The following is a 12,028-nucleotide window of genomic DNA, read 5'->3' as shown; positions in this document are numbered from 1 at the left end:
TAAACATGTGTCTGATCATTGGTGGAGAAACAGTTTTTCAAACACAATGCAATGAATGATATAAACGTGAACACAGAAAAATGTTCTACTTTCCCATGCCAAATTATAAGCCAAGTTAACAGTAGTGAATACTTTTGCCAATGTGTGACAGAATGTAATGTAACTACTAGAAAAAGTTCTCTGAAATAGAAGAAAAACAGAATACTCGCAGAGAAAAGTAAGTGAAAGACACAGCTCACGGTAGAGTAAGAATAGAGTAGAAGCAAACATGGTTTTCTTTTCACTCCTGGGAAATACACAGAGAAGTGTAACCAGAAGTCAGCAAGACGTATTAGGGGGTGTAGGGGAAGCCTGGCATGCACTCCTGGTCAAAGTTCAGACTGCTGCCAACCCTATGAGCTCCCCTGACACAGGACCCCACCACGTGTCTGTCCACACATTTGTCGCCGTTCCAGGGCTGGTCGTAGAAGGGCTTCGCTGGCTTGGTTTCTCACAAGGCTGCTCTCCTTGGCTCTTATAGCTGGCCCCTTTTTGCTGCTCTGTTCCCAAATATGTCTCTATGGCCTTTGTGTCCCCGGGGCAAATATAGTGTCTCTTGTTGTGTCTAAACTTCATGCAAGGATCCCACACAGGCTGGATTGGGGGTCCACTTAACAGCCTCTTTGCTTAATTATCTCTGTAAAGGCACTAGGCGAATAGTCACCTTCTGAGGTCCTGCCTAGAGGAGTGCGGCCTCAGCTGTGAGCCTTGTGCAACAGGCAGAAAAGTCCCCTTTAATGAAGGCACAGGGTCCCCAGTGACTCACACTGAGGGTGAGTGTCAGAGCAGCGTAGTGCGGAACACATCCTTCGAAACCCGGCAAGGATCAGAAACACTGCTGGACAGTGCCACGGTCCCACAAATCTAAGGCTGAGGATGCTGTGATAACCAGAGAGCCCAGGGCGTCGGAGGGCAGCGTTTCAGCAAGGGAGTCTTCCTCCCTGGTTGATGTCTTGGCTAGCCCAGGTCAGTTAAGCAGTAGCGCCTCAGGGGACACACACTTCACTGTCTGAGCACTCTGCTTGGAGAAGCCGTGTCTGTTGCGTTCTCTTCTCTCCCGCACGCAGGAGATTGGTAAGCAAACAAAAGGTGGTCTTGAACTTATAGAAATCCAGCTTGAGGTCATCCAAATCTTCTGCGGTACTTGTTTAAAAGTCAGATTTCTAATCCTGTGCACTTGACAAGTCTGATTCAGTTATTCTGCCTTGGGGCCTAAGAATAGTTTTCCATCACTCAGGAAAATCACCCAACAGACCCAGCCCTCCTCCTCTTCTGTGCACACCAGAGTTCCCACCCATTCCAGCTCTTGGGCCATCCAATCTCCAAGAAGACATCTGGACCAGTCACTGGTCCAGAAAACCACCACCCAGCCCTCAAGCATTGTCTGCTAGGGTTTTTTTTTTTTTTTTTTAAGATTTATTTATGTTTATTACAAAGTCAGATACACAGAGAGGAGGAGAGACAGAGAGGAAGATCTTCTGTCTGATGATTCACTCCTCAAGTTTGTGCCGATCCGAAGCCAGGAGTCGGGAACTTCCTCCAGGTTTCCCATGCGGGTGCAGGGTCCCAAGGCTTTGGGTCATCCTCAACTGCCTTCCCAGACCACAAGGAGGGAGCTGGATGGGAAACAGGGATGCTGGGATTAGAACCGGCAACTTTATGGGACCTGGCACGTTCAAGGCGAGGACTTCAGCCACTAGGCCACCGCACCGGGCCCCAAGCATTGTCATCTAGGATTGGTCCCCTCTCCAGCAGCATCTCCTTGGGAAATCTCAATGACTCAGTCTGCGATGGACAGGAAGGGGAGGCTCGGTCACAGTGGGATTCTATACTCCAAGCTCCCTACACGACGTGAGGGCGCAGGAATCGCCACCACACACACACACACACACACACACACACACACACTTCTGTAACTTTTCTGTGGGTGAGTTAGTTGCCCAGACTCCTCCACAGCGAGCTTCCTGCTCTTCTTCCTAACTACCCCAGAATCTGCAAGCAGCTTCCTTCCGAGTCAGAAACTCACTTTATTATTATTATTATTATTATAATGGTGATGATGATGATAATGACTTCAAGGTTGTTTCAACTTGTCCCAGCATGCTTATCAAGAAGTTGAATCAGGCACTCTGCTGAGTCTTAATTGATCTTGCATTTTTTTCTGTTTAACATTTTAGGGGCATGTACTTGGGCTGGTTGTCCAGTGTATCTTCTGGGTGCTGGGTTCTATAGCTTCCTGCTGACATGTACCCAGCGAGGCAGCAGCTGATGATCAACTAATTGGGCTCCAGCCACCCATGTGGGAAAACTTAGATTACCCTCCTGCCCCAGATACAGACCAGCCCTAGCCGTTTTTAGTACTTGAGCAGATAGATGGGTGATCTCTTGTTGGGCTTCAATCAAAATATGAAAACAAATACATAAAAAGGAGATTTTCCTACAGCCAGTTAACTCCCAGTCACTAAAACACTCGTAAACTGAAGCTCTTTGTTTTATATACAAAGACCTATCATGATTTGCCAAAGCGTCGATGTCTTGCCGCATCCATTCAAAAAACATGACTTAACCCGACTCGATGAAGCCGATATCCTTGGCAGACTGGTGGACACGTTGGCGGCTCATGTTCAGGCCGTATTTCTGGATCAGACCGTGCCGGTTTGTGCGTACTTGGCCAGAGCGGGAACCCTGGCCAGATTTTCACAGGTGATTCTAGTAGAGCTGCCGGTGAGCCATCTTGTCCTCACAAGAGCAAAGAGGCTCGGCCTTGTATACTAGTGGGTTCTTTTTCCTTGAGAATGAGGAGTGGAGGGTCGGGGATGCTGGTTCCTCGCCTCTCCATCTTGTAACCAGAGTTGCGAGCATCATGAGAACAAAAGCCTTCATCCTGTCTATCAATGTGTAGGGGAGGAGGCCAGAACATGGAAAGGAGTTGCTTTGCTCTCTCATATGGAAAAAAAAAAAAAAGATGAAAATATTGAAAGCAGGAGTTCATCTGCTCGGAATGTCCACCTGCAGTGTTAGAGTGCCTGGCTGTCTCCTAACTGCTCCCAGTCCCAGTCAGATATACGGAGAAGAGGAGAGACAGAGGAAGATCCTCTGTCTGATGATTCACTCCCCAAGTGAGTGCAGCGGCCAGAGCTGAGCCAATCTGAAGCCAGGAACCAGGAGCTTCCTCTGGGTCTCCCACACAGGTGCAGGGTCCCAAGGCTTTGGACCGTCCTCGGTTGCTTTCCCAGGCCACAAACAGGGAGCTGGACAGGAAGCGGGGTCACCGGGATTAGAACCTGTGACCACGTGGGATCCCGGCACGTGCAAGGCGAGGACTTCAGCTGCTAGGCCACCACGCCAGGTCCTTTTCTCTCATTCTAATTTTGGTGTTTTTCTGCTGACTTACATAATGGAAAGAATAACGATCACTGGAATACTCGGGACATCTCAGCTGTTTATACACTGCCAGGAAACGCAAACAAGTGCTAGAAAATACCAGATGTGGGAAAACCGAAGCAAGGGAAGCGAGCTTAATGGCTCAAGGCAAGGATGTTCTCAGAGCCTCGGAGTGTTAGCCAGAGGTTCCCTGTCCTGGGTGTACAGTTGGGCCCTTCCAGGCTTCAGATTACAAACGGTCTAAGAATAGAGAGTAAATTGCTGAGAGTTCTTTGCTTGGAGAGGAGCTGCTTTGTGTTCATCAGTACTAAGGGTTTTTGCCTAGCTGAAGCCTGTTCCATCAAAGATGGAGACAGGACTGGATTTCCAAACTGGCAAGTCTGAGGTATCAACTGCTTCCAGTGAGTAGAAGGACCCAAACAACCTCATTAGGACACAATTGTTTTCCATCTCCTGTCTCGGCTACTCTTTCTTATTGATCGCTTCTGCAGCCCATGGTCCCAGATCAAACGTGAGCCTACCCCTTAATAACCGCAAAGAATGTCTCAGGAGGGATTCTGGTTGGTTGCAGCATACATCAGTTCCTGGACCACTTTGTAATTTGGGGAACTAAGGGACCCTAAGTGGTCAGGCTTAGTTAACGTAGTAATTTCACATCAGAATGAGATATGAATGGGGCCGACCCAGGCCGAGTGGCGTGGTTCTTTTTGTAAAGTTTCTGTCGGTTTCATTGCTGTTTCCACTTTCCTTCTCCAAGACATCTTTGGTCTCTGCCCTCCTTTTACTCACAGGTCTTGAGAATAAAAAGCTGCCTCTCTGTTTTCCTGCCCTGTGAAAGCCACAGACGCTTGGTGTTTGGAAGGCAAAGCTAAATGTAAGTCTAATGATTCACCGATCAATATCTCTCACTGGCTTTCGGAAGGCACAGAGGAAGTCACCAGTTAGCTAATGATTCTTGGCTGCGGAATGGCAGATGAGGCCGGCCACCTCCCAGCACAGCATTCAACAAAGTGACTCTTAAATCATGCTGGTTAACAAAGACTGGGCTGGGCTGTCATGCTATCGGAAGGGATCAGACAATCGGAATTCAGGCAGAACCTCAATTCAGCAACAACAGATTTGAATGACTCCTTCCCACGTTCATTTCTCTAATGAATTTAATCCCTTAATTGTTTTTGGCATCTGAGGACTTTCTGTTTGGGGATGCTGGTGCTGCAGGCAGCCGCTATACCTGTTATACTATAGTACCAACCTTCTGCTTTTTTGTTTTTAATATTTATTGTATTTATGTTAAAGGCAGAGATACAGAGAAAGAGAGAGATGGAGGGAGACCGAGAGAGATCTAGTTGCTGGTTCACTCTGCAAATGTTCCCAGTTGCTGGGTCAGGTAATGTCAGGAACCAGGAATTCCGCTGGGTCTTCCGCACGGGTGGGAGAGCTCAAGCATTTGAGCCATGTTACGGCTTTCTTGGGCACAAGAACAGGGAGATGGACTGGACATGAAGTTGCTTGGTTGTGAACCAAGCCCATGTGGGATACCAACATTGTAGTAAGTGACTTAAATCTCTGTACCACAACCCAGCTTCAGTGGTTTATTTGTTTTTAGTATTTATAAATTCAAATCATAATGCTGTTTCATTTTGGATTGCTACTTTCTTATGATGTTGTGTGTGTATCTATGTGATGTATGTGATTGTGTGTGGGGCGGAGGAGTAAAGGGGCTTGCCAAGCCCACTGTGCCCTCCTGCTGTGGCTGTGCCTCAGACTAGGAACATACTGGAAGGAGGCCACTGAGGAATACTAGAGACGTATAAAATGATAGCTAGGCCCTTCCCCAGAACAGGACATTACACTCGCATGTCAGTAATGGAGCAGTGATGAAGCAGAAGTGGGGCACAGAAGGTCTCCCTGGTTTGGGCCATTACACTTGCCAACACAGAGAATATCTAGACCTGGAATGAGTCAGGTGAGGATGCTCAGAGGATCTCCTGGGGCCAGTGCACATGGGGTCAGGGAATGGGTGTAGGCTGGGCCAGGATGCAGCACCTGTTGGCTTATATGAACGCCAAACCAGTGGGCCAGCATATTACAGATGTTGGAGAATTGCCCTGTCCAGGCCAAGAGCACAATAACTGGATCTGTGGGTGGACCAGTCCAGGCTTCTACACCTGTTGGTACAAATGGAAGTCAGGGCAGGGGGTAGGCTAGGTCACAGCTACAGTTACCACCACACATGAGAGCTAGGTCTTGATACTGGCCTGGTAGGGGTCTGCAAGGGTCTACCTGACTAGGCAGCTACACCTGCCATAAGCATGAGAGCTGGGGCTAGGGACAGGAAGCATCCTGCCAGGGTATTTGAGAATCAGGACTGGAGGTGGGCCAGGTCATGTCACAGCACCTGCCAGAGTAAGGGAGCCAGATCTAGTGTCTAGCAAGAGTTCAAAAGGTCTCTATGACCAGGCTACCACTTGGAGGTACAGACTTCTCTGCCTGGATTTATTTAAGAATTTTAAAAATTTACTTATTTGAATCAGGTCTGCCCTAACAACCAAGAGACTAGATGACATAATTAGATAAAGTCTTGCTCTTACCATCCTTCATCTATTAATCTCCCGATCATTAACATAAGAGTTTGGGGACCAATACATGGGCCTTAGGGAGATGCCAAAACTAATATCCAATTCATAACAGGTGGAGATTAAATGCCTTTTCAACAATTCCAGTGAGACAGCCCAAAGCTCCCATCCCAGAAGGAATGGGGGTTGAACTGATCGGCAGGGTGGAGGGGGACAGCTCAAAGGTCTAAGTGTAGAGTGGCTTCTCATCCAGGCAGCAGGACAAACCAACAGAGTTAGGTGAACCTAGCCTAAAGGAGACAACCAAGCAATCAGGAGAGACCACAGAAGCTGCCAGAACTGTGGAGTGATCACTAGGTTTTCAGAGTCAGGTTGGCAGGCCTGGAACAAAATGTGCAGATACCAAATGATAGGGAGAAACTATAGGCAATGGGAAAGGAGCCCACTGGTGGCCACCATGGGGAAATGGGATGAAGGGACGGTGCCTCTTCAAGGCCTATCCCTTCCTAAATACCAGCATTTGAGCCTCACCCTAGCAACAGCATTGCTGTTTTCTTTCTAAATAGGTTATTAAGATACATCAGCTGTCCCAAGGTAGTATTGCTCGTGGGACTTTTGGAAACTTGATAGTTGCAACTAGATGACGCTTATCAATGTCATTATAAATTACATAATATGGATGGCCAGGGGCCCACCTGAAACTCAAGATATTTAATCCCATAGTGGCGTTTGCTGTCCTTTGGTTGACAAGGCCCAGTTTACTAGTCAGTGGGAGAAAATTGGGCGTTTGGAAACAAGTCTGCCTTTGGCATACTTGGTATTCGAACTTTTGATAAATTTCAACCATATTATTTTTTAAAATATGCCTAGAGTTGTGTAGAAACCACCCAAAAGCTTATACATGATTTAGGTAGAATATCTTTTTTTTTTGCAAATGGTGATTTTTATAAAAATCAGAGGAATGCATTTTACGTGAAACACCATTTTGATCGAATGTATTATGTTTTCAACTAGTGCTAGTTATATTGCATAGACAGTTCTTTATATTCCTACATTTCTGTGCCTAAGCTCTTTTTCAGTCACAGATAATTTCAACCAGATTGCTAAGGTGCTGGGAAGGTTATTAGTACCAACTGTAGTGGACGAATGGTGGATACAAAGATCCAATTCCAGGAAAATGTAAATGTTTCTGTATTTGGGTAAATAATGTTTGGGAATGTGATCAAGTTCAGAATCTTGTGAGATTGTTTTCAATTATCCGTGTGAACCCTAAACACCACCCCAAGCATCAAAAAAAAAAAAAAAAAAAAAAGAAAGAGACAAGATTCAACACTGACAAAGAGGCTGTTTGGAGGTAAGGCGGAGGCTTGAGCAGTGCTACCCCAAGGCAAAGAACAATGAAGACATGGGCGGTAACGTGATGAAGCTTCCCAGGGCTTCCAGGAGGAGTGTGGCCCTGCCAACACCACCTGAGTTTGGACTTTGTAATCTTAAACTTAGAGAAAATAAAATATGTGTTGTTTCAAGTCATTCACCGTGTGGTAATTTGTTGCAGTGGACATGAGGAAACAAGGACATCAGTGGGCAAAATGCTTTTGGAAAAAAAAAGTGTACCAACCTAAAATAACAATGACCGATCTGCGTCATGATACACATCAGAGTAACGTGTGCCTGCACGTGGAACAAGCATTTCGACAGTGACATCTTCGTTAGGTCAGTGAAGCTTGTTTTCTGCCCAACTTCAGAGAAAGCAAGAGCATACATTCTGTTTTCCTCCTGAAGTATCTCCCATAGCCAGGGCTTGTCCAGGATCTGATAACATAATCCAAGTTTTTCCCACTATTGGCAGGAACCCCGATGAGCTGGGCTATTATTTCTGCCTCGAGGGTCTGTGTTCATAGGCAGCCGGAGGCTGGATCCAGGTACCCTGAAGGATGCTATGTATGAATGTACTTGTTGTGCCAAACACGCTGGCTGCTAAGAGAATATTTTCAGAGATTCTGAAACAATTTTTGTTCATTGTAAGATCAGGGAGCACAAGCTTTTTCTTCTTCGTAATCTATAAACCATTTTCATCAAAAACACAGCTCCTATCCCAGCATTCTGAACAGAGACTGACCAGTATAACATCTCACATGTACAAACATGGTTCACATCCATTGGAAATGAAGCAAACTTTTAAGAAAGAGGACATATTGCAAGTGGTGTTTGACCCAAAGGTGTTTCTGAGGACTAAATTGAGAAATAACTTGCAATTTCACTCCAGATGAGTAGAAGAAGATGTGCAGAAATGAGGGGCTGTGTGCAGTTGCCCCAAGAAAAAAAACGCATATTTTTTCACTGGACTTCCAGATATAAGTCCTTTTTTCTTTTTTTTTTTTTTTTAAAGATTTATTCATTTTATTACAGCCAGATATACACAGAGAGGAGAGACAGAGAGGAAGATCTTCCATCCGATGATTCACTCCCCAAGTGAGCCGCAACGGGCCGATGCGCGCCGATCCGAAGCCGGGAACCCGGAACCTTTTCTGGGTCTCCCACGTGGGTGCAGTGTCCCAATGCATTGGGCCGTCCTTGACTGCTTTCCCAGGCCACAAGCAGGGAGCTGGATGGGAAGTGGGGCTTCCGGGATTAGAACCGGCACCCATATGGGATCCCGGGGCCTTCAAGGCGAGGACTTTAGCTGCTAGGCCATGCCGCCGGGCCCAAGTCCTTTTTTCTTAAGAGTTACTTATTTTTATTGGAAAGGCAGATTTACAGAGAGCAAAAGAGACAGAGAAAGATCTTCCATATGCTGGTTCACTCCCCATATGGCTGCAATGGCTGGAGCTGAGTCTATCTGAAGCCAGGAGCCAGAAGCCAGGAGCCTCTTCCTAGTCTGCCCAGCAGTTGTGCAGGGTCCTAAGTATTTGGACCACCCTCTGCTGCTTTCCCAGGCCACAAGCAGGGAGCTGGATGGGAAGTGGAGCAGCTGGGGTATGAACTGGTACCCATATGGGATCCTGGTGCTTGCAAAGGGAGGATTAGCTGTTTGAGCCATTCAGAACCTATTGACCGAAGAGATGGCTAGGTTCTCCCAAGGAAGGAAGCAAAAATACAATTGAAAGTAGACACAGGTGATTCCCTAAGAATTGCCCAAAGAAGCCCATAATCACCTCTTGGGCCATTATAAGCCAAGGAAAAGGGAATACCCAGACTTCAGGGATTTAACAAATATATGTATTTAAAGGCAGAATGAGAGAGAGACAGAGAGACAGAGAGGGAGATTAAGAAAAGTAGGCAACTAGGGAAACCTTCATCTGCTGGCTCACTCTCCAGTGAGCACAACAGCCAAGCCTGGGCCAGGTCCAAGTCAAGAATGAGGAACTTTATCTAGGTCTCCCACATAGGGTCATCTGCCGCCTCCTCAGATACATCAGCTGGGAACTGGATCAGAAGCCGAGCAAAATCAGGGTTTAACTGACTGTTACACAAACACTTTCTTTTCAAAGATTTTTGGACATAAGGACTACATAAATTCATTTTCTATTACTATGATAAAATTAGAAAGGCCAGGTACTTAATATGAAAAGAGGAGGTTGGCGCAGCTCCCATTTGGGCAGCTTAAGGTCCAAGCAGCATCCTGTTGCCTCTGGCCCTCTGGGCTGCATCACTGCAGGGCAGGTGTCATGTGGTGCTTCAGAGATACCTTGTGCATGAGAAGTGGCCACCAGGGTCAAATGCACCAACACAAGGAAGGCGGGATTACCTAGACTGCAATCTACTGGGCGATTTATGCAAGGAAGTAAGGGATTGGGCACTCACAGGACAATGGATCCCCATCTTCCCACCGGAAGTAAGGGATTCGAATGTTAAGTTAGACTTCGCATCTTTTTCAGGAATTCCAGAGTCTGGCTAGGAATGTTATCTCAATGACTTTCCTTAAGGTATAAAGAGAGTTTCCGATGACCTCGGAGTGGCCAAGAGAATAAGACGGTGGTTACATGCAAGAAGGCTACAGATGGTGAAAGCATGTGTGGGAAGAAGGTATGACTGCTTGAGAAAATCAGAAAACAAGGGCTCAGCGTGGTAGCCTAGTAATAGCTGAAGTACCTTACATGTGCTGGGACCCCATATGGGTGCCTGTTCTAATCCCAGCAACCCAATTCCCATCCAGCTCCCTGCTTGTGGCCTGGGAAAGCAGTTGAGGACGGCCCAACGGGACTGTGCACCTGCGTGGGAGCCCCGGAAGAGGCTCCAGGCTCCTGGCTTCAGATCGACTCAGCTCTGGCCATCCTGGCTGCTTGGGGAGTGAATCAACGGATGGAAGATCTTCCTCTCTGTCTCTCCCCCTCTCTGTATATCTGACTTTGTAATACGAAAGAAAGAAAGAAAGAAAGAAAAAAAGAAAGAAAGAAAGAAAGAAAAAAAGGAAGAAAGAAAGAAAGAAAGAAAGAAAGAAAGAAAGAAAGAAAGAAAGAAAGAAAGAAAGAAAGAAAGAAAGAAAAAGCAAGCAAGCTAGGGCTCAGGCTCATCCCCCAAACAGCTGGCTCGTCAGAAGATCAACTCAGGGTCCTGTGAGAATTATCTTAATTCCTTCTGAGGGCAGCACCCTCAGTGCCCCATGGACCTTCCAATAGGTCCTACCTGGTAACGGTCTACATCACCCACTCCCAGCATCACCACTATGTGACAAGCTTTGAAACATGAACTTTCGGGGGTGGGAGATGGATACGCTGAAACCACGTGCAAACCACGCGCAAACTATAGCAGAACCTTCCTTGACATGAACACCTGGAGATCTAAAACAATCATCTGCACGTACCTCCCCTTTACCCACCCCCCCCAGGGTCGGGATTAAAACATCTACCTTGCATGCTTCTGACTGGCCCCCTGAGTTTGTAACTGGCAGCTGGAATAACATAGCCTTTGTGAACTTTATCTCTGGACACAGTTCGAAAGACAGGCTAGCAGTACCTAAAACTGTCCCCATCTCCTCAGCCAAAGAAAATCAAAGCACTATTGCATCCCAGATCTCAGCGTTTCCTTTAGAACGCAAACAATCCAGGGTGCTGGGCCTTGCCTCTCGTATCTCCATTTGCTGAGCCAGCTTGCACCCTTTAAAGGGTAGGTTTTGGAATATCACCAGCTTAGCCAAGCCGTAGCTCCTCTACAGCTGTTCAGCACCAGAGTGGTTGCTGAAGCCTTTTAACAAGGTTTGAGGCACACACTGTGTGGCAAATATGTTCTTTGACATGCTGATGAGGAACACTTTGGATTTGTGCAAAACACAACAACGTTCATTTGCTGTTTTGTGCCGGGGCGACGTGAACTTTTCTACCCCTGGTCGTAATGTAGTAAAAGGGAATCCGAATGTCCTACGGCAGGTCATAGTGACCCATCACATTGATGACATCATGCTGATTGGGCAGGACAAGCTAGAGGTGGCTAGTATCCTTAAGGTCTTGGTAGGATGGTAGAGTCAGGGATCTAATACTTCGGGAAAGAGTTTAGGGGCCTGGTCATCAATGGTGTGCCAAGATGCTTCCTCCAGGTAAAAAGACAAATTATTGACGTTGCACCCTCTCTCACCAAGGTCACCTGAGCCAGAGTGGAGTATGGTGAGCAAAGACAGATGAGAAAAACTGCAGGAACAGGCAATAAAATGAGCTAACAAGAGCACCCAAAGTTTACTTACACCTGTGGCCGACAAGCACAGGCTCACCTAAGTCTGAAAGTAATACAACAGTGTTTGGGGAGTATAGCCTACTGAGAAGAGAATTAAAAACAGTTACTATGAAGGGGTAGCCCTAGAAACACATGGGGAGAAGCGAAGCCGAAAAGAAGGGTGTGTATATCAGTGCTTGAGCTTAAATGTACACTTCCCTTTTAATATAGAAATCTCACTTGTGGGAATCGACCCTGCAGGTAGACCTCCAATGCCCTAAGCTGCAGCTGCAGGACGTCATTCACGGATCGCAACTCCTAATGAGCGCGTTGAAGAATCTCTGCAGGGGGTCTCCGTAGTCAGTAAGGAGCTCCGTGCTATA

The 12,028-nt window shown here is 46.7% G+C and overlaps 1 protein-coding gene across 1 annotated transcript; it reads right to left on the bottom strand.

The window, feature by feature from the left end:
• Positions 1-2,601: 2,601 nt before the first annotated feature.
• LOC131482517 (small ribosomal subunit protein uS14-like) lies at positions 2,602-2,781 on the bottom strand. The gene is given in 1 exon segment (XM_058676935.1): positions 2,602-2,781. A coding segment is annotated over 1 exon segment (171 nt). The 5' UTR covers positions 2,773-2,781.
• Positions 2,782-12,028: the final 9,247 nt, after the last annotated feature.

This window comes from Ochotona princeps, chromosome 18 (genome assembly GCF_030435755.1).
Source record: "Ochotona princeps isolate mOchPri1 chromosome 18, mOchPri1.hap1, whole genome shotgun sequence".
NCBI classification, from domain to species: Eukaryota; Metazoa; Chordata; class Mammalia; order Lagomorpha; family Ochotonidae; genus Ochotona; species Ochotona princeps.
The sequence above is the reverse complement of the archived record's forward strand: the minus strand, read 5'-3'. Positions and strand labels throughout refer to the sequence as shown.